Genomic DNA, 22734 nt, shown 5'->3' on the forward strand with positions numbered 1-22734 from the left:
AGGGCACAAATAAAGGCTGCACTCATGAAGAACACACAGGTGGAGACAGGCCTGCCAGGGTTGTGCTATGGCCCCAAGGGCCCTGGCATGAAAGTTGAACATCCAGCTATCCTCTTAAAGCACAGCTCCCCCAGTCTCCTGCCTGGTGGCTGCATCTCACACATTTACCTAACACAGGGAAGACTCTGAAACCCAAACTGGGGACCTACACTCCTCCCTCCTCATGTTCTGCTCCACGGAGCCTTTCGGCTGAAAGGGAGCAATGCTTCCCAGCCCCGACAGGTCTGAGCCTTCTCCAGAGACTCCTGTTTCTCACAGCACTGGAAAAAGCCTTCTGGGACAAGGCAGGCATGGGTTTGAGGTCTAGCTCTACCCACTTTGCAAGCTACTTACCTTCTCATAGCCTCAGTGTCCCAATTTGTAAAATAAGTTTGCAGAGCATTAAACAGCTTTGTAAGGCACCTCACAAAGAGCCTGGCCCAAAGACTGCATTCATTGAATGGCAGCCATTATTAAAAGAAGTTAATGTTTTGGCCACTAGCCACATCCCTATTCCACTTGTACTATACATACAAGTGTACAAAACGCACACAAAAAAGAAACATGGCTTTGAAATATCCATGAAGAAGTTGGAGTCACTTCTGTCAACAAAACCCTTAAGAGTTGAGCTATGTATTAATAATCACATATTTATGCAAATAGTGTACAGTAAAACATTGGTACCCTGACTGTAATCCCAACAGATTCCAAATACGGTGGCTATGGGCTCAGAGACCAGTGACTAAGGCTTTGGGCTTCTGCATGAAGTATCTACAAAGTGCAACCGGACCACATGGGGAAGGCTCACAAGAGCTCCCCGCTCAGAGGGAACCAACATGAGAGCATCATGACCTGCTCCATGCTCTGCACTGAGTTCACCCAACAGAAGGCAGGAGAATCAAGTCAGTGTTTTAAGGCGGGGCTGTCATGACCTCTCAGTCCATGGAGAAGGCAACCCCAGGATCATGGGCTCACTAGTACAATCCAGGCAGCCAGGGCTGCACCTTCAGAGGTCTAGCTAGCCAGCCCCAGTACTGCTAGTGCATCACTCATGCTCTCATACCTCCACAACCACGTGAAGCTCAAGTGAGGAATCGGCCATAACGGCATCTGCAAAGTCAAATATGACATAAAGGAAAGGAACTGGTAGTAGTCACAGGAGCCCATAGCTTGGGAAAAGGCTCCAGGCTGTGTAATTAATGCATAGGTTTTATATGTCAGGGGTCAGGGGATGAGGAACTGAACTGCTGGGTGATGGGGTGATCATCACAGTATTTGTAGGCAGGAGAAGAACACTTCTCTGGTCTTTGACTACTGAACGCCACAGGCAGGGGAGCACACAGGGTGAGATTTAGAACAAGAACCACTGTCATCTGCCGCTGGCCATCAGCAGAGGTAGGCCCTGGGTGGCCAGGAGAGTCTGAACTGGGATGGGTCAGTCCTAGCCCCACTGCTGGAAACCCTATACACCACACATACGGCCTCGCGTAGGGCCTAAATAGGAGGCCCTGTTTAGGATGAAACGCTCACTAGGAGAGGGAGCAGCTGAGGCCACCACAGCACCAAGGAGCATGCTGTTTGTGCCCAGGTTGGCCCCACCTTTGTGTAGCCAGAGTGAGCTCCATCGTCCAGGCTTGATATCAAGACTGGAATTAAGGTTGGTTCAGGATCCTGCAGCACTGACAGAATACCCTCCTTTCAGTACCTGGCCCGCATGTCCCTCCGAGCATGAGGGCAGCCAGGACAGAGTCACTGTGGGCCCAAAAGATAGTTTGTCCCTGCCAGTCAGCACTGGCCAGGGAAGCCCAGGCAGAAGCCTGCCAAGCACGTCTTATAGCAACCAAAACAGATATCTTTATTGCATATTTTGCACATATGAAGAATATATCTGTATAAAATTCTAAAGACTTTCGTCCAGACTTAATATTTTTTTCACCTTTATCCCTTTTACCACGCCCTGTAAGCACCCCAGCAGGAGGAAAGAGGAAACAAGTTAATTCAGAACATGTTGTGCCTCAATTTATCTGTAGGTGACCTCCACTTGGGCACCAGCACAGAGCCACCACTGACAGGGTTCAAAGCTTTCACAGGGCAGAAGGAGGTGAGACACCAACAGATCTGGTTCAGGCATGCAGCCCAATTTGTAAGCGAGTCTGCTAACTGGTAACATGCGAGCTGTTCATTTGGATTCACACCTTAATCTTACTGTCCTGAACTCTTAGCTAATGCCTAACCAGCAGCTGGGTAAGGAGAGCCAGTTGGTCAATGAGCCTGATTCTCTGAATTTATTAACTCTGCACCCTCCAGAGTAGCATCTGTAAAAATTCAACCTACCTTTTCATTTTCAGTTTACTTGTTTTTGCCTTAGATGTAATAACAGTGGAGCTCTTTGGAACGACCAAGACCTCAAAGGGCCAAAGCTCAAGTGCCCACAGAGGCAATCTCTGAGCAGTCTGGAAAATGCTCAGGAAAACCCATCTGCCCTAGCAGCTGAAATTAACAGCCTCACTGCTTAAGTGTAAACAGGTTTGTTGGTCAAAAGGGGCATCACTGCAGGTTTGAAGTCTACCTGGGAGCCCTGCACACAGGTGCCCAAACTTACCAAAACACACTTCCCGGGCTCGAGACTCCAGAGAGAACTCTCAGTGTTGATCTTGTGGGTAAGCTTCCCTTCCATGAGGACACGCTCCCCATTTTCCTCCAGCATGGCCACACGAATGGAGCTGCTGCTAAGGGCCACTGAGACCTGAGGACATAGCAGAAGAAAATCATCTCTCCTATCAGGGTGACCACTGGTGTTCTGTACAGTGGGAGGGGTGACAGTTTCCAAGGTACCTGACTGCACACTACAGCGTTGTCATCAGGCTCACCAGGCATCTCAGTGAAGAAAACCATATCAGCCTAATTTATACCTAGAGCAATCTGCAGATGTCAGCTCATGTAGGTAAATCCACCAAAAAATCTTTCTCAGCATAACTGGTAACATAAAGTGCTGTGGTGGAAGCTGCTGTGACCCAATCTTCTTCTCCCTTCTCCAGTTAAGGGAGACCAATTGTCACCGCAAAAAAGTAAGCAGAGGAGACAAGCAGTGAGTATTTTTCCCTTGCCTCCCCCTGTGGCTACCTGGGAGATGCAGGAGCCCAGCCCTGGACTACAGCAACCAAGAGAGCTGACGGGGCTGCACATCCTGAATTGCTTACCCCAGGACTGTTGTACAAGAGACAAGTACCGCCTCTTCCTTCTGTGAGCTACTGCACTGCCTGGTGACTATAGCCTGGTCTTCATCCAAGAGTATGAGACCAATTCCTTTGATTTTGGAAGGCAGCTATGCTCACCATTATACCACCAACGTCCCCACATGGTTTTGCATTTTGTCTCGGTTCTTTACAAAACCAAGCCTCTAAAAGCCTCAGCTCACCCTCGTCCCTCTGAGCCTGTCCTAGGCAGACAATGGCCCCATGGCCCTCCCTACTGCCCTAGGAACACCTATCCCTACCCCACCACTTGTCTGTCTCCAGAACTGGACTGGCAGCTGCTAGGAGTAGGATTTCTTTTACTTCATATCATGTATTCCAGCCAGCAGTCTCCAAAGCAGGGTATGCGTACCCCAGGGGGTTCACAGGTCAGTAATTAGAAGAGGAAATAAAACAGAACTTCCATTTACATTTTGTATCTGTATAAGGCATGCATTAAGAAGACACTGGGATCAAGTACTTAAAACTTTTTTCTAATAGGTATGTGGAATAAAAACAATTTGGAAGCTACTCTCCATGTCATCTGGTAGGTGACTCATTAAATGCTTATAAAATGATTGGAAAAAAAGACAACCCAAACTGATAGGTTTTCCAAACTGGAGTTTAGTATTTGTCAATGAAATACAATACCATAACCTAACTGTATTTTAAATATTCATAAATAAAAAAAGGAAATGGAAGAAATGATGTGCAGGAGTCACTGCTGTCAGACAGTTTTTCTTCTTTTTCTTTAAGAGACACGGCCTCACTGCATTGCCCAGGCTGGAGTGCAGTCGCGTGATCCCAGCTCACTGCTGCATCAAACTCCTGGGCTAAAGCAATCCCTCCACCTCAGCCTCCCACGTAGCTGGGACTACAGGCAAGTGCCACTATGCCTGGCTAATTTTATTTTTATTTTTTGTAGAGACAGGGGTCTTGCTGTTGCCCAGGCTGGTTTCGAACTCCTGGCCCCAAGCGATCCTACTGCCTCAGCCTCCCAAAGTGCTGGGATGACACATATGAGCCACTACATCCAGCCCATCAGATAGTTTCTAAATGAAAGATAGTTCCTGAGCCATGCAGTGAGGGGAGAAGGTGGCAGAAGGCTGCCCACTGCAGGACACAGTGAAGATATTCTGTTAGGCATGGGCAGCTCTGCCAGGTTCACATGCAGACTCCAAGGAAGCATCCTCTCATGAGACCGCAATTCCACTTGCATGACCTTTCATAGGGGAATTTACCATGGAAAAGGGTATTTACTTGGCTAGTCCTATTGAACAATAGGCAACTGAGCTTCATTCCTGACCTTCTAATACCATGAGGAACGTGAGCAAATGGAACAATAGATCCACTCACTCTTGAAATGAACCAGACACATGTTGGGCCAAATCATGTCTAACCATAAACATGTGTGCAATGGAAACATGACACAGAGGGCCCAAGGCTCCTCGGTCCTGCCTTCACAAGAACAAGCTCACTTGACAAATATAATTCTCCCACCCAGCTCTATATAACACAATTTCCAAATTTGGGGAAGCTTCTCACACTGCCTACCCAGGGGAATGAACCAAATCATCAAGGGAGAAAACCAGACAAGAAATGCTTCCAGAGGTCCCAGGTGAAGATGTCACACTGGGAACAGACAGTCAATTTTCTGACCTCTTGTGACCTGCAGACATAAAAGGCATGAAGAGAAAAAACCCAGATAGTCAAAACGGGGGAAGAGGGAGGCCAGGAACAGATGAGATGTCAACAAATCTGCGGAAGACAAAAGGAGGAGAGACACAGGAGACAAATTCTATGGGGTAGGAGACATCCAGAAGCCACAGCTACATGGGCTCTAGCTGGGAGTCAGCAGGTATGCAGGGCAGGAGCAAGGCCAGGGGCACATGTGGGAACTGCTGTGGCCCTGGATGCCCCATTGAAAGGGACAGGAATCCCTCTGTTTGCTACAGAAGAATGGAGGACCTTGCTCCAAAGACACTGACCAGCAGTCTGAGGACCTAGTGTGGATGCCTGTGTGTCAAGTGAAGTCCTACTCACTCAAGCATTAGGATGGCCAAGACCCCATGTCCTGTAAAGCAAAGCTGACTGGTCAATCCACTCAGCTGTCAGTGGTGGTGGGAAGAGCAGACTTCAGACACACAGTAGACAAACCCATCAATACAGTCCCACACTCAAGAGAATGGGAGAAAAATATTTTTGTATTAAAAAAAAAAGGGCCAGGCATGGTGGCTCACACCTGTAATCCCAGCACTTTTGGAGGCCGAGGTGGACAGATCACCTAAGGTTGGGAGTTTGAGACCAGCCTGGCCAAATTGGAGAAAAACACATCTCTACTAAAAACATCTCTACTAAAAAAAACATCTCTACTAAAAACACAAAATTAGCCAGGCACCAGTGGTGTTGCATGCCTGTAATTCCAGCTACTATGGAGACTGAGGCAGGAGAATAGCTTGAACCCAGGAGGTAGAGGTTGCGGTAAGCTGAGATCGCGCCATTGCACTCCAGCCTGGGCAACAGGATTGAAATTCTGTCAAAAAAAAAAAAAAAAAAAATTACTAGAGAACTGAGGACTGCATCTTACGAGAAAAAACAGCCAGATGAAAACAAGTAAAAAAAAATAAATAAATACAGAGCTAATTAGGAAAAAAGATATCCAAAAATTTTCTATTTTATGTCTTCACAGAGATCTGAGAAGATACTATATCCATATAACCAGAATAAAATATGAAAATAGAACAATTAGGCCAAAAAGAAAGAACACAAGAATTTAAAATATGGTAGCTAAAATTAAACTTCAATAAAGAGGCTGGAAGATAAAGTCAAAGAAATCAAGGTAGAAACAGAGATCAATTCAGGCAATCAATTTGGCATTCCAGAAACTATGACAGTAATAAGATAATTTTCCAGAGCCAAAGAAAAATATGCCTCCAGATTGAAAAGTCCCACCAAGAGCTAAGCAGAATGAATGAAAGACTCATGGAATTTTATGACACTGAGTGTTTTTAAAAAGGTCCTAAAAGTTCCAAGGAGGAGAAAAAGCTTACTCACAAAAGAGATGGAATAGACTTCCAGAATCAGTAACACTGGGTATAAGAAGATATCCCTTTCAATCTTAATAAGGGGAAATTATTTTTCAGCTAGAATTCTACATACACCCAAATTGAGAAATAAGTGGAAAGTTAAAATAAATGCATTTGAAGATATACAATTCTACATAAAATATCACTTTGAGAAAAACAAAATGAAGATGAAAACTGAAAAAGAGGAATATCCAACTCAAGTCCAAAACACAGTGTATTTAATCTAGATATGCAGGAAGAAAATACCAGGAGTGTAGCTATACAGCAGAACAGGAAATAACCAGTCTACAGCAGAGTTCAGGGAGAAAGAGATTTCTAGACAATACACAGTATTAATGAATCTGGCTAATTCTGAGGTTACAATGAAAGTATACTATTTTTGATAACAAGATAAAAAAGAAGGGCAGCAAGAACCCCCAGGAAAACAAGAACGATTTAAGAGATTCCTGATCCAAAGGATGCCAGTGAAAATGGTGGTTACTACGGACCTCCAAAAAGCTCTCCTCCATAAAAGCAACCAAAAAGCTGGCAAAAATTGTCAGTATCTTCTTATGGATTTTGGAAATTAACCAAAGGTTTGTAGGAACCCAGGGAGCATTAATTCAAGGAAAACAACCACATCTCAGTAAGAACAGTAAGCTCTGTGATATTTTAACTTGGCCTAGACCCATCCCCACTCTCCAGGCTCAGCAGGCCGCATTTCTGGTACAGCGTAGCAGCCATCGCTGGAGAAAACAGTGCTCTCAGAGCTCTTTCAAAGCTTCATTCTCAAAGAACTGTCATTATTTGACCTGTCTGATGGTTCCCTGTCGGACTTCATTTGCAAGACTGACTGTTTCTGGCTAAACTCAGAAAAGCCTTCCACCCCATCCAGGAGTGTTTGTTGAAAATACAGGCAACTGTTTTAACTTTGTAGCCCCCTGAGGTGGCAGATAACAACTGAGGTAAACCAAAGGCAAAGGTGGGAAATAAAATGTCCATGGGGACTTTGATAAGCTTTGACATTTTTTTCCAGGAATCTAGAAGGACACAGTGCATGCTCAGGGAAAACCTAAGAAGGCCTTAAGCTCTCACCTCTGGCTGACTTTGACTCAACATCAGCAGGAAATAAAGGCTAAGGCAGTTTTTAACTGCTGGACCAAGCGATGAAGGTATGCTCCAATAGGCAGATGAAGTCCCTCGACAAAAACACGTGTTTACTGATCCCAGGGGTTTAAGGAAATCACCATCCAATAATTACTTGGCCACCAAGTTGACCAAGTAGAGATTTCACTAGTGAGACACAATAAAGAATACAAACTTTACAGAATTAGTTCAGAAAAGTCATTAAATAAGAACAACTATATCACATACCAATAGCAACCATGGGGAAGAAAGGAGCATCTGATTTCCTGAGTCACCCCATTGTGTTATTTAAAAATCCATTTTTCAATAACAGCAAAAAAAGAAAAAAAAAAATTATGAGACTTACAAAGAAACAACAAAGTATGGCCCATACACAGGAAAAAGAAAGCAATCAATAAAATCTGTCCCTGAGGAAGCCTACACATGATCTTAGCAGAAAGCAATCTCTAACTCAACTATTTTAAATATGCTCAAAGAGCTAAGAAAACTATGCAAAAATTACTAAAAGACAGTATGGGAATAAAGTCTCGTAAGTAGAGAATATCAATAAATATCAGTATCACTATTGATACTGATAGCAAGATAGAAATTATTATTACTATTTTTTAAAGAATCAAATACAAATTCTGGAGTTCAAAAGTAAAACAGGAAAAAGATAAGAGTTCATGAAAGGGGCTCAAAACTACTTTTTAGCATTTAGAAGAAAGAACAAGCAAACTTGAAGACAGGTCAATTGAGATTACCCAAACTGAGAAACAGGGAAAAAACCGTGAAGAAAAATAAACAGAGCCACAGAACCTGAGGGACACTATTAAACATACCAACATACAGAAGAGAAAAAAAGAAAGAATATTTGAAAGAATGATGGCTAAAAACTTTCCAAATTTGACATGAAAAAAAAATTACACCCAAGAAGTTCAATGAATTCCAAGTAAAATAAACTAAAAGGAAGCCAGCCTCACCTAGATGTCATAATCAAACTGTCAAAAAAAGCCAAGTCAATAATGAAGGAACAGAACAAAAACAAGGAATAAAATCTTCAGAACTTACTATAAAGCTACAGTAATCAAAACAGTGTAGTAGTGGCATAAGGACAGTCATCTACACAGATCAATGGAACAGAATTAAAAGTCTAGTAAACGGCCGGGCACAGTGGCTCATGCCTGTAATCCTAGCACTTTGGGAGGCCGAGTCGGGCGGATCACGAGGTCAGGAGATTGAGACCATCCTGGCTAACGTGGTGAAACCCTGTCTCTACTAAAAATACAAAAAAATTATCCACGTGTGGTGGCGGGCACCAGTAGTCCCAGCTACTCAGGAGGCTAAGGCAGGAGAATGGTGTGAACCTGGGAGGCGGAGCTTGCAGTGAGCAGAGATCACACCACTGCACTCCAGCCTGGGTGACAGAGCAAGACTCTGTCTCAAAAAACAAAACAAAACAAAACAAAAAGTCCAGTAACACGTCAGGCGTGGTAGCTCACACCTGTAATCCCAGCACTCTGGGAGGCTGAGGCAGGCGGATCACGAGGTCAAGAGATCAATATCATCCTGGCCAACATGGGAAACCCTATTTCTACTAAAAATACAAAAGTTAGCTGGGCGTGGTGGTGCGTGCCTATAGTCCCAGCTACTTGGGAGGGTGAGGCAGGAGAATCGCTGGAACCTGGGAGGCCGAGGTTGCAGTGAGCCAAGATCACGTCACTGCACTCCAGCCTGGCAACAGAGTAGAGTGAGACTCCATCTCAAAATAAAGTCTAGTAACAAACTCATACACTTATGATCAACTGATTTTAGACAAGAGTACCAAGAAAATTCAATGGAAAAAGAATAGTATTTTCAAGTAATTGTACCATGAGAACTGAGTATCCACATGCAAAAGAATGAAACTGTTTTACTAATTCAAAATGAAGTTGGACAACTATTTCATAGCATATAATAAATTTTTTAAACTCAAAATGGATCAAAAACCTAAATGCAAGAGCTAAAATTTGTGATCCTGGGTTAGACAATGGTGTTTTAGATATAACACCACAAACAGCCAAAGCAAAAAAAAAAAAAAAAAAGTGACTTCATCAAAATCTAAAACTTTTGTGCTTCAAAGAGTAGTATCAAGAAAGTGAAGACGACCCATAAAATGGGAGAAAATATCTGCAAATAATGTATCTGATAAGGATGTAGTATCTAGAATATGTAAAGAAGTCTTACAACTCAACAATAAAAAGACAAACACCCCAATTAAAACATGCATATGAACTTGAATAGGCATTTCTCCAAAGAAGATATACAAGTGGAAAATAAGGACGTAAAAAGATGCTCAATGTTATTAGTCATGAGGGAAATGCAAATCAAAACAACGAAATCCTACTTCACACCCAGTAGGATAGCTACAATTAAAAAACAAAACCGAAACAGACAATAACAAGGGTTGATGAGGATATGGAGAAAAATGAACCCTCATACATTTCTGGTGGATCTGTAAAATATAAAATGGTGCAACTACTTTGGAAAACTGTTTGACGGTTCCTCAAAAAGTAAATTACAGAGGTACCACATGACCCAGCAATTCCACCCGTAGGTATATACACTAGTGGTGAAGACAAAAAACATATGTCCAGAGAACTGGAAGCATATGTCCATGTATGGGTGGTAAAGGGAAAGACTGGGGGTACAAGTAGATGCACAGTGGGGAAACACAGAGATGCCTCTTTCTCTCTAGCCTCATTCCACAGGACAAGTCCTCAGATGCCAGCAAAGGACAAGCAAGGTAGTCTGAAGGAAGAAAAGAGATTGAGACCACCTTAGAAACAATCTTGTGGCACACTCATGTTCAGGCAGATGCCATGTAACAGGCCAGAAGTCATCACCCTTAAGTTCTGATGAGAATCCTACCACTGAGGCCCCTCTAAGACTAGGAAGATATCCAGGAAGCTGAGCAATGTGTCCCTTACCAAACAATAAATAAGATGAAGATACACATGCAAGTGCACTGTGTGTAGATATACCCAAAAAACACATCCACGTGTACGGAGCATAATTAAAGTTATATTCGATGCAAAAACCAGTTTAAAACCCAGAGTACTCACAACCAACATGGCACAAAATCCTTATTCACATACAACTTGTAACAGATGGTGTATACAATCTAGATCATTTTATTACAATTTTTAAAAATCAAGTGTCCATTTTCAGCTTCAGTTGTATCTAATTTTGTTCAATTTCAAGTTCTATCTGTATTTTTTAAATATTTGCATTTTAGAATGCCTGTATCTAATCAAATACAATGGGAAGATCAACTGTAAGTGATAAAATTCATACTATGTTAGGCTGTTGGTTATGAATAAATGAGATGGGGCCCAAATTGCCACTTAGAAGTCTTCTATGAAGAAAACAAATCACTTCATTTCTACAACAATTAAATTAGAAACCATTGGCAGAATTTAGACAAAACGACTCTAATGGGGTAAAAAGATCAAAGTGGATTATAAGGCAACAAAAGTTCAAATAACTGACCAAAGAAACTCTACCAAATGCAATCTACTCCTATCTAATCTTGATTCAAATTTCAGAAGCCATGAAAAAACAAAGAACCAATTAACTTGAATACACAAAAATTAGTAAGGTGAGGCAGGGCATGGTGGCTCATGCCTATAATTCCAGCACTTTGGGAGACTGAGGCAGGGGGATTACTTGAGCCTAGGAGTTTAAGACAAGCCTGAGCAACACAGGGAGACTTCATTTCTACCAAAAAAAAAATTTAATTAATAGGATGTGGCAGTTTGTGCCTGTGGTCTCAGCTTCCTGGGAGGCTGAGACAGGAGGATCAATATAAATCAACTCAAAAGGTTAATAACAAAATGGGACAATAGATCGATAATACATATCACATACAAAGGATTGATCTCTCTAATATATACAGAACTCCTAGAAATCAATAAGAAAACGTAGAGCAACCTAATAGAAAATGGGCAAAAGATATAACTAGTTCAAAGGACAGTCACATGTAGAAAGATGCTCCACCTCACTCTAAGAGAAATACAAATTCATACTACACATAGATACTATTTTTCATCTACTCAACTTACGAAACCCCAAAGTTTGATAACATACTATTCTCAGCAAATTTGTGAAAAACCAAGGGCTCTTATACATTGTTGATGGATACGTAAGTTAGTATAACCCCATATGGAAGATAATTTAGCAACACTTACAGAAATTAGAAATACAGGCTGGGTGCAGTGGCTCAGGCCTGTAATCCCAGCACTCTGGGAGACCAAGGTAGATGGACTGCATGTGCCCAGGAGTTCAAGATCAGCTTGAGCAACGTGAGAAAACCCCATCTCTACAAAATACAAAAAATCATCTGGGCGTGGTGGTGCATGCTTGTAGTTACAGCTGCTCAGGAGGCTGAGATGGGAAGATTGCTTAAGCCTAGGGAGGACAAGGCTGCAGCGGGCCATGATGGGTGACAGAACAAAACCCTGTCTCAAAAAAAAAGAAATTAGAAATACATATACCTTTCAATCTAGCAACTACACTTCATGGACTTTTTTCTGTATGAAAATGCATATATGCAAAATGAAGTTTATTAAAGGGCATTGTTTTATTGTTTACAACAGGAAAGATTGGAAACAACCTAAATGTCCATTAACAAGACATTGGTTTAATAATCAGCCTATAGTTTGAAGGGGGCAAAAGCAAAGAACAGGAGTCCCAGGTGTGAGGGATGGTGGGTTTGGGGCTTGAGCCAGATGACCAGGGAAAGCAAGGTCTACCTAGAATTTACTGGGCACCCCTCAGGCACTTGGGGACATGGAGGTAAAAAGAGATGGGAGTCTCCTTGGTGGGGCCAAAATGACACTGGGCAAGGGCATTAAGATCATCTTAAAAAGTGGAATGCACCATCTTTGCTAAAGGTGGGGACAGAGCAATACATGTTCATACTTGATTATATATACATCAAAACATCTGTTGAAATATCCCCAAAACCAGTTATGTGATGACTTAGGTTAGGGCTAGCTGGGGAGGGGTCAGGACAAGACAGAAAAGACACAGAGGCAGGACAGGGATTTTTGTTGTTGTTATACATGTTTGTGCTTTTGAACATATAAATGTGTTATGCACTCAAAAATTATGTAAATGCAAAAATAATGCAGTCTATTAGTCTTTTCTGCTATAGAAGTTTCCTATAATAAAACATCTTCCTGCATTTTTTCCTAAGCAACTTCTAAGAACACGTTATGGAGCTTTTAACACAAATTCCAGCACTTACATCAAGCTCACAGGCAAGGCCTCACTACGAATCTAAGCCTCGGGATGAGTTAGAGCCATACATGACACGCCTAGTGGCTAAGGTGGTGTTCCAAAAGGTACCCAGGGTGAGGACAAAAATGGCAGGTCACGACAGTGATTACACCAGCCTGCAGGAACACTCACAATCTATGAGGAAGAAGACTCAAGGGAAACAGATTCACTTGTCACTCAATAACATCCAATCATGACTTCATTTGCAATTATGCCATAAAACAGGGTGGGGGTGAGAGGACCTCGGTTCTGGTGTATGATCTACCATCATCCCACCATGAGAGTTTTCTCATCTGCAAAATGAGAGGTTAAACTAAAAATCTCTGGAATTTAATTTTCAAAAGCATTGCAATTCTGTGTGATTCAATGAAATGCCAGGTTTATAACCACTCAGGTCTGACATGAACAATCACAAAAACATCTGTCATTAAACTCAAAGTTCCTTGTCTCTATTCTATGGGTACACCAGCAAGAGAGAGAGAGGGAATCAGCTGCTTTTCCTAAACAGAGCAGAGTAGATTGTGCAAAGAACATGTGATGGAAAAGACCTAACCACATTTTACTAATGTATGAAATTAAAAGCTTCATTTTGAGAAGTTTTCATTCACTAGCAAGATGATTTTTTAAAATATTACAAGGTAAAATAGGAATACTCTATTTTTCTTCTAAAAAACATAAAGCATTATGCACACACTCTCATTTGTCTCCCACTACCCTTGAGAGGCAAGTGAAATTGTAGAAATCATATCCATTTCTACAGAAAAGGGATCAATGAGAAACTCCAGGAGAGGCAAAGCTCCGATAATGCCTGCATCAAGCTACAGCTGGAGAGTTGAGATCTGGCTCTCCTGTGAAGCTCTATCCACAGCTCTAACACAAACACTGGGCTGCCTGAGCAAAGCCCCTGAATCACCAACACAGAACAGATTTTGATTTTAACAGCTGAGTTGTTGCAGCCGGGGTTACCATCGTGACAATGTCCAATAGGTGCCACAGACAAAAACCAAAAATAAACACTGCTGACAGGCAACCGTGACAGGTACACTTAGGGAATAACCAGAGCCAGGCCAGAAAGAAAGTACAGCTCTGAAGAAGAACACTTAGACAAGCAAAATCCAAGAGATACAAAATAAACTTTTTCCAAAGTTTTAAGTGAGGCATGACTTTAAAAAAAAAATCACTCAGCAATTAAGACACCAAGAATTTTTATTTTTACTTTATTTTTTATTTTTTTTGAGATAGGGTCTCACTCTGTTATCCAAGGTGGAGTGCAGTGGCACAATCACAGTTCGCAGAAGCCTTGACCTCCTGGGCTCAGGTAATCCTCCCACCTCTGCCTCCCAAGTAGCTAGGACTACAGCCGCATACCACCACACCCAGCTAAATTTTGTTCATATTGTTTTGTAGAGATGGGGTTTCACCATGATGCCCAGGCTGGTCTCAAATTCCTGGGCTCAAGCGATCTGCCCACCTCAGACTCCCAAAGTGATGGGATTACAGGCTTGAGCCACCATGCCCAGCCAAGAATTTTTAAAAGAGGTCTGCAGTGTTATAAGAATGACATGGGAAAAAAAAAATACTATTGAAGGAGAAAAAAAAGTTTTTCCAACCACACAGGAGATGAAGCATGCCACCAAGGCAGGTCACCAGTACAAATTAGGTCAGCAGGTGTCACAAAAGGCCAATGCTATTGTCACATATATATATACCGTGTTAACAAATAAATTAGGCAAGCCACTACTAAATAAGCCGCTGAAAAAAGAAGTCCCTTCCTTCCATCCTTCTATCCTGATATTTATAACCAAACTTCACCTTTGACCCTTCCCTGAGGTGAGAGAGAACACTAGCTCCAGAGCAAGCCTTGATTATTGCCTGGCTCTTATTGGCTGAGACCATGCACACACAGCTCTCAGTATCCCTCATGGGTGCACAGTGACTGCCTGCATAATAGGAGGACTGGAGGGGACAACTCACTATTTCAAGACACAGAGAGGGAACCACACAAGTGCTGGTTAAATACACAAACCAACCAGTTTTAGGTTCTATACAGCATCTGCCTCCATCTTGCTCATTTATTTGCTGACTTTTACTGCTGCACCCCACTGGGATATAAGCTCCAAACCAGCAGTCTTGTCTGTCTTGGTGATTCCCACATGCCCAGTTCCTGGGATAAAGCACAGCCCACATGTTTAGAAAATGTCTAATGTAGAATGAGCCAAATCCAGGGCTATCCTTGGTGATAGTAGAGCCACATCATCTTAGAGGTCATAACAAGTGTATTTGAGAGAGGTGTAAATCTGAACTTGAGACAAGACATAGGGCAGGACCTTCATAACACGGTGTCGACCATAGGGCAGAATCATGGCATCAACATCCCAGATAGTCAACAAGCACATCTGAGACACCATTTCCAGTGGGGAGTTGTCCCAGGTAGCTGTGCAAAGTATGGTGCAAGCTGTTAGCTAACCTGGGTCTCTTAAGTCAAAAAAAGAGAAAATAACCAGTTTCAGCTTGGGCCTAATACAAACCCTTTCAGAGAAAGCCCCAGAGGTTCACAGAGCAGTTCAGAAGACAGATAAAGAATCAGGAAACTGTAATTTTTTTAGCCAAGTGAATGAAGCATGGCAATCAATGCTTTTCATAATTTATTCAACTACATACATGGCAATACTAACAAAAAATGAAATAGAAATCAACACCTAACCCACCAAAATCCCAAAATTCTGGATAAACTACTTGGGAAGAGCTGTTAGTTCCTGCTCCTGGCCTATTAAAAACAGACAGGAAGTAGTCATTTGAAGCTAGAATTCCTTGTGGATGATCCCTAGTGATCTGGTCTGACTTTGATCTTAAAATTATACTGAAGTCTATGATTCTAGAGGTCACCAGTTGCTGGTAAGAGATATAATGGGGATGTGGGGTGGGAAGAAGGGAAAACTGAGCACACAGCTATTTCCTGCTGAAGCCAGGCCACCAGCAACTCACTGATCTGTGCCTGTGGTACCTTAAAGGCACAGGGCACTTGCAAAAGTCTCAGTCTTCTTAGGGATGCTATGGACCCCACCCAAACTCCTACACACAGGGCAGGTTTAGGACATGTCTGCCTATTTCAAGTGGCCCCTGGAGAATGAAGGAGAGACTGCAGAGGGAGTCGTCACGGAGTTAGAAGGCACAGGACAGGAGGGCCAGAGGGATTCAGCTCCAGGCCAGCCTAGACTTCACACCTACCCAGGCCAGGCAGGAATGGGACTAAGCCTAGTCACCTTACTGCACCATGTGGGATGCAGGAGGGTGCAAGCCAAGTTGCCCCCACTATACAGAGAGGTTCATTTCCTATAAATGCACATGAGACGTGTTCCAGGACAGTGACTCCTTCTAAGAAGCCAGCACCACTTGTTTGTATAGAGTAAGGAGGGTAGCCCAGAGGGAAAAGCATAAGGTTTAGAAGCAGACATACCTGACTCAAACCACAGCTTTGCTACTTCATTCATGCAGCTATTCATTCATTCAAAAACTTATCCAGAGTGCTCACTGTTCCAGGCATAACAACAAGGGAGATGACACTGTGGATTTTCCAAGTTAACTTGGATGATTCAGTAACTTCTCTCAGCTTCAATTTCTCATCTATAAAATAGAATGAATGATATGGGGGGATCTGGCAAGATAGTCGAATAGGAATAGCTCCGGTCTGCAGCTTCCAGTGAGACCAACGCAAAAGGTGGGTGATTTCTGCATTTCCAACTGAGGTACCCTGTTCATCTCACTGGGACTAGTTAGGCAGTGAGCACAGCCCACGGACGGTGAGCCGAAGTAGGGTGGGACATCGCCTCACCTGGGAAGTGCAAGGAGCGGGGGGCCTCCCTTTCCCAGCCAAGGGAAGCCATGAAGGACTGTGCTATCCGGCCCAGATACCAAGCTTTTCCCAAGGTTTTTGCAGTCCACAGACCAGGAGATTCCCTCATGTGCCTAAACCACCAGGGCCCTGGGTTTCAAGCACAAAACTGGGAGGCTGTTTGAGCAGACACTGAGCTAGCTGCAGGAGTTTTTTGGTTTTTTGTTTTTTGCATACCCCAGTGGCACCTGGAACCCCAGCAAGACAGAACCGCTCACTCCCCTGGAAAGGAGGCTGACACCAGGGAGCCAAGGGACGATGGAGCTTGGTGTCTGCCATTACTGAGGCTTGGGTAGGTGGTTTTCCCTTAACAGTGCTAAAGAGGCCTGGAAGCTCAGACTGGGTGGAACTTAACTTAAAGAGGCAAAGTGGCTGTGGCCAGACTGCCTCTATAGATTCCTTCTCACTGGGCAGGGCATCTCTGAAAGAAAGGCAGCAGCTCCAGTCAGGGGCTTATAGATAAAACTCCCATCTCCCTGGGACAGAGCACCTGGGAGAAGGGATGGCTGAGAGTGCAGCTTCAGCAGACTTAAACGTTCCTGCCTGCCAGCTCTGAAGAGAGCAACGGATCCCGACAAGGAGGATTCTCCCAGCACAGCACTTGAGCTCTGCTAAGGGACAGACTGCCTCCTCAAGTGGGTCCCTGACTCCCATACTTCCTGATTAGGAGAGACCTTCCAACATGGGCTGAGAGACACCTCATACAGAAGAGCTCTAGCTGGCACTAGCCCGGTGCCCCTCTGGGATGAAGCTTCCAGAGGAAGGAGCAGGTGGCAATCTTTGCTGTTCTGCAGTCTCCACTGGTGATACCCAGGCAAATAGGGTCTGGAGTGTACCTCAGCCAACTGCAGCAGACCTGCAGAAGAGGGGCCTGTTAGAAGAAAAACTAACAAACATCAACAACATCAACATCCAAAAAAAAAAGACCCCCACACAAAAAACCCATCCAAAGGTCATCAGCCTCAAAGATCAAAGGTAGATAAATCCATGAAGATGAGGAAAAAACCAGCACAAAAATGCTGAAAATTCCAAAAACCAGAATGCCTCTTCTCCAAATGATTGCAAGTCCTCTCCAGCAAGGGCACAAAACTGGACAGAGAATGAGTTTGACAAACTGACAGAAGTAGGCTTCAGAAGGTGGACAATAACAAACTCTTCTGAGCTAAAGGACTATGTTCTAACCCAATGCAAAAAAGTGAAGAACCTTGACAAAAGGTTACAGGAACTGCTAACTAGAATAACCAGTTTAGAGAAGAACATAAATTACCTGATGGAGCTGAAAAACACAGGATGAGAACTTCGTGAAGCATACACAAGTATCAATAGCCAAATTGATCAAGCAGAAGAAAGAATATCAGAGACTAAAGATCAACTTACTGAAATAAGGCATGAAGACAAGATTAGGGAAAAAAGACTGAAAAGGAACAAACAAAGCCTCTAAGAAATATGGACTATGTGAAAAGACCAAACCTACGATTGACTGGGGATCCCTAAAAGTGACAGGGAGAATGAAAACAAGTTGGAAAACACACTTCATGATATTATCCAGGAGAACTTCCCCAACCTAGTAAGACAGGCCAACATTCAAATTCAGGAAATACAGAAAACACCACTAAGATACTGCTCGAGAAGAGCAACCCCAAGACACATAATCATCAGATTCTCCACGGTTTAACACAGGAAAAAATGTTAAGGGCAGCCAGAGAGAAAGGTCAGGTTATCTACAAAGGGAAGCCCATCAGACTAACAGCAGATCTCTCTGCAGAAACTCTACAAGCCAGAAGAGAGTGGAGGCCAATATTCCATATTCTTAAAGAAAAGAATTTTAAACCCAGAATTTCATATCCAGCCAAACTAAGCTTCATAAGTGAAGGAGAAATAAAAATCCTTAACAGACAAGCAAATGCTGAGGGATTTTGTCACCACCAGGCCTGCCTTACAAGAGCTCCTGAATGAAGCACTAAATATGGAAAGGAAAAACCGGTACCAGCCACTGCAAAAACATACCAAAATAAAAAGACCAACAACACTATGAAGAAACTGCATCAACTAATATGCAAAATAACCAGCTAGCATCATGACAACAGAATCAAATTTGCACATAACAATATTAACCTTAAATGTAAATGCGCTAAATGCCCCAATTAAAAGACACAGATGGGCCAAGTGCGGTAGCTCATGCCTGTAATCCCAGCACTTTGGGAGGCTAAGATGGGTGCATTATGAGGTCAGGAGTTCGAGACCAGTCTGGCCAATATGGTGAAACCCCGTCTCTACTACAAATACAAAAATAAGCTGGGTATGGGGGCGTGCACCTGTAGTTCCAGCTACTTGGGAGGCTGAGGCAGGAGAATCACTTGAACCTGGGAGGCAGAGGTTGCAGTGAGCCAAGATCACGCCACTGACTCCAGCATGGGCAACAGAGCAAGACTCTGTCTCAAAAAAAATACCACACACAGACTGGTAAATTGCATAAAGAGTCAAAACCCATCGGTGTGCTGTATTCAGGAGACCCAGCTCATGTGCAAAGACACACATAGGCTCAAAATAAAGGGATAGAGGAATATTCACCAAGCAAATGGAAAGCAAAAAAAAGCAGGGGTTGCAATGCTAGTCTCTGATAAAACAGACTTTAAACCAACAAAGATCAAAAAAGACAAAGAAGGGCATTACATAATGGTAAAGGGATCAATGCAACTAGAAGAGCTGACTATCCTAAATATATATGCACCCAATACAGGAGCACCCAGATTCATAAAACAAGTTCTTAGAGACCTACAAAGAGACTTAAGACTCCCAAACAATAATACTGGGAGACTTTAACACCCCACTGTCAATATTAGACAGATCAACAAGACAGAAAATTAACAAGGATATTCAGGACTTGAACTCAGCTGTGGACCAAGCTGACCTAATCAACAGAATATACATTCTTCTCAGCACCACATAGCACTTATTCTAAAATCAACCACATAATTGGAAGTAAAACACTCCTCAGCAAATGCAAAAGAATGGAAATCATAACAAACAGTCTCTCAGACCACAGTGCAATCAAATTAGAACTCAGGATTAAGAAACTCACTCAAAACTGCACAACTACATGAAAACTGAACAATTTGCTCCTGAATGACTACTGGGTAAATAATGAAATTAAGGCAGAAATAACGAGTTCTTTGAAACCAATGAGAACAAAGAGACAACATACCAGAGTCTCTGGGATACAGCTAAAATGGTGTTAACAGGGAAATTTATAGCACTAAATGCCCACATCAGAAAGTGGGAAAGATCTAAAATGGACACCCTAACATCACAATTAAAAGCACTAGAGAAGCAAGAGCAAACAAATTCAAAAGCTAGCAGAAGATAAGAACTAACTGAGATCAGAGCAGAACTGAAGGAGACAGAGACATGAAAAACCCTTAGAAAAAAATCAATGAATCCAGGAACTGGTTTTTTTAAAAGATTAACAAAATAGACCACTAACCAGAATAATAATGAAGAAAGGAGAAAGGAATCAAACATACACAATAAAAAAAGATAAAGGAGATATCACCACTGATCCCACAGAAATACAAACTACCATCAGAGAATACTATGAACATCTCTATGCAAATAAACTAGAAAATCTAGAAGAAATGGATAAACTCCTGGACATATACAACCTCCCAAGACTAAACCAGGAAGAAGTCAAATCCCTGAAAAGACCAATAACAAGTTCTGAAATTGAGGCAGTAATTAACAGCCTACCAACCAAAAAAAGCCCAGGGCCAGACGGATTCACAGCCAAATTCTACCAGAGGTACAAAGAGGAGCTGGTACCATTCCTTCTGAAACTATTTCAAACAACAGAAAAAGAGAGATTCCTCCCTAACTCATTTTATGAAGCCAGCATCATGCTTATTCCAAAATCTGGCAGAGACACAATAAAAAAAGAAAATTTCAGGCCAATATCCCTGATGAACATCAATGCGAAAATCCTGAATAAAATACTGGCAAACTGAATCCAGAAGCACATCAAAAAGCTTATCCACCATGATCAAGTCGGTTTCATCCCTGGGATGAAGGCTGGTTCAACATACGAAAATCAATAAATGTAATCCATCACATAAATAGAACCAATGACAAAAACCACATGATTATCTCAATAGACGCAGAAAAGGCCTTCAATAAAATTCAACACCCCTTCATGCTAAAAACACTCAATAAACTAGGTACTAACGGAACATATCTCAAAATAATAAGAGCTATTTATGACAAACCCATAGCCAATATCATACTGAATGGGCAAAAGCTGGAAGCATCCCTTTGAAAATCAGCACAAGACAAGGATGCCCTCTCTCACCACTCCTATTCAACACAGTATTGGAAGTTCTGGCCAGGGCAATCAGGCAAGAGAAAGAAATAAAGGGTATTCAAATAGCAAGTGAGGAAGTCAAATTGTCTCTGTTTGCAAATGACATGATTGTATATTTAGAAAACCCTATTGTCTCATCCCAAAAACTCCTTAAGCTGATAAGCGACTTCTGCAAAGTCTCAGGATACAAAATCAACGTGCAAAAATCACAAGCATTCCTATACACCAATAATAGACAAGCAGAGAGCCAAGTCATGAATGAACTCCCATTCACAATTGCTACAAAGAAAATAAAATACCTAGGAACGCAACTTACAAGGGACATGAAGGACCTCTTCAAGGAGAACTACAAACCACTGCTCAAGGAAATAAGAGAGGACACAAACAAATGGAAAAAAAATCCATGCTCATGGATAGAAGAATCTATATCATGAAAATGGCCATACTGCCCAAAGCAATTTATAGATGCTATGCTATTCCCATCAAGCAACCACTGACTTTCTTCACAGAACTAGAAAAAACTACTTTAACTTTCATATGGAACCAAAAAAGAGCCCACATAGCCAAGACAATCCTAAGCAAAAAGAACAAGGCTGAAGACATCGCACTACCTGACTTCAAACTATACTATAAGGCTACAATAACCAAAACGGCATAGTACTAGTACCAAAACAGATACATAGACCAATGGAACAGAACAGAGGCCTCAGAAATAACACCACACATCTACCACCATCTGATCTTCGACAAACCTAACAAAAACAAGCAATGGGGAAAGGATTCCCTATTTAATATACAGTGCTGGGAAAACTGGCTAGCCATGTGCAGAAACCAGAAACTAGGCCCCTTCCTTACACCTTATACAAAAATTAACTCAAGATGGATTAAAGACTTAAACATAAAACTTAAACATGAAAACCCTAGAAGAAAACCTAGACAACAGTATTCAGGATATAGGCATGGACAAAGACTTCATGACTAAAACACCAAAAGCAACTGCAACAAAAGCCAAAATTGACAAATGGGATCTAATTAAACAAAAGAGCTTCTGCTCAGCATAAGAAACTATCAGAGTGAACAGGCGACCTACAGAATGGGAGAAAATTTTTGCAATCTATCCATCTGACAAAGGTCTAATATCCAGAATCTGCAAGAAATTTACAAGAAAAAAAACAACCCCATAAAAGGTGGGCAAAGGATATGAACAGACACTTCTCAAAAGAAGACATTTATGTGGCCAATAAACATGAAAAAAAAGCTCATCATCACTGGTCATTAGAGAAATGCAAATAAAAACCACAACGAGATACCATCTCATGCCAGTTAGAACCGCAATCATTAAAAAGTCAGGAAACAACAGATGCTGGAGAGGATGTAGAGAAATAGGAACACTTTTATACTGTTGGTGGAAGTGTAAATTAGTTCAACCATCGTGGAAGACAGTGTGGCGATTCCTCAAAGATCTAGAACCAGAAATACCATTTGACCCAGCAATCTCATTACCGGGTATCTATACACCCAAAGGATTATAAATCATTCTACTATAAAGACACAGGCACATGTATGTTTACTGCAGCACTATTTACAACAGCAAAGACTTGGAACCAACCCAAATGCCCATCAATGATAGGCTGGATAAAGAAAATGTAGCATATATACACCATGGAATACTATGCAACCATAAAAAAGAATAAGTTCATGTCC

General features: G+C 42.2%; 1 protein-coding gene across 2 annotated transcripts in view; it reads right to left on the reverse strand.

The window, feature by feature from the left end:
- The window catches only part of NUDCD3 (NudC domain containing 3), a 106972-nt gene that overhangs the window by 18068 nt on the left and 66170 nt on the right, over positions 1–22734 (reverse strand). For both annotated transcript variants that reach the window (XM_009203011.4, XM_003896041.5), the window contains exon 4: positions 2642–2785. In XM_009203011.4, the coding sequence (XP_009201275.1) occupies positions 2642–2785 (144 nt within the window). The remainder of the gene's footprint in view (positions 1–2641; positions 2786–22734) is intronic.

The sequence above is a fragment of the Papio anubis genome, chromosome 4 (assembly GCF_008728515.1).
Source record: "Papio anubis isolate 15944 chromosome 4, Panubis1.0, whole genome shotgun sequence".
Classification (NCBI taxonomy): domain Eukaryota; kingdom Metazoa; phylum Chordata; class Mammalia; order Primates; family Cercopithecidae; genus Papio; species Papio anubis.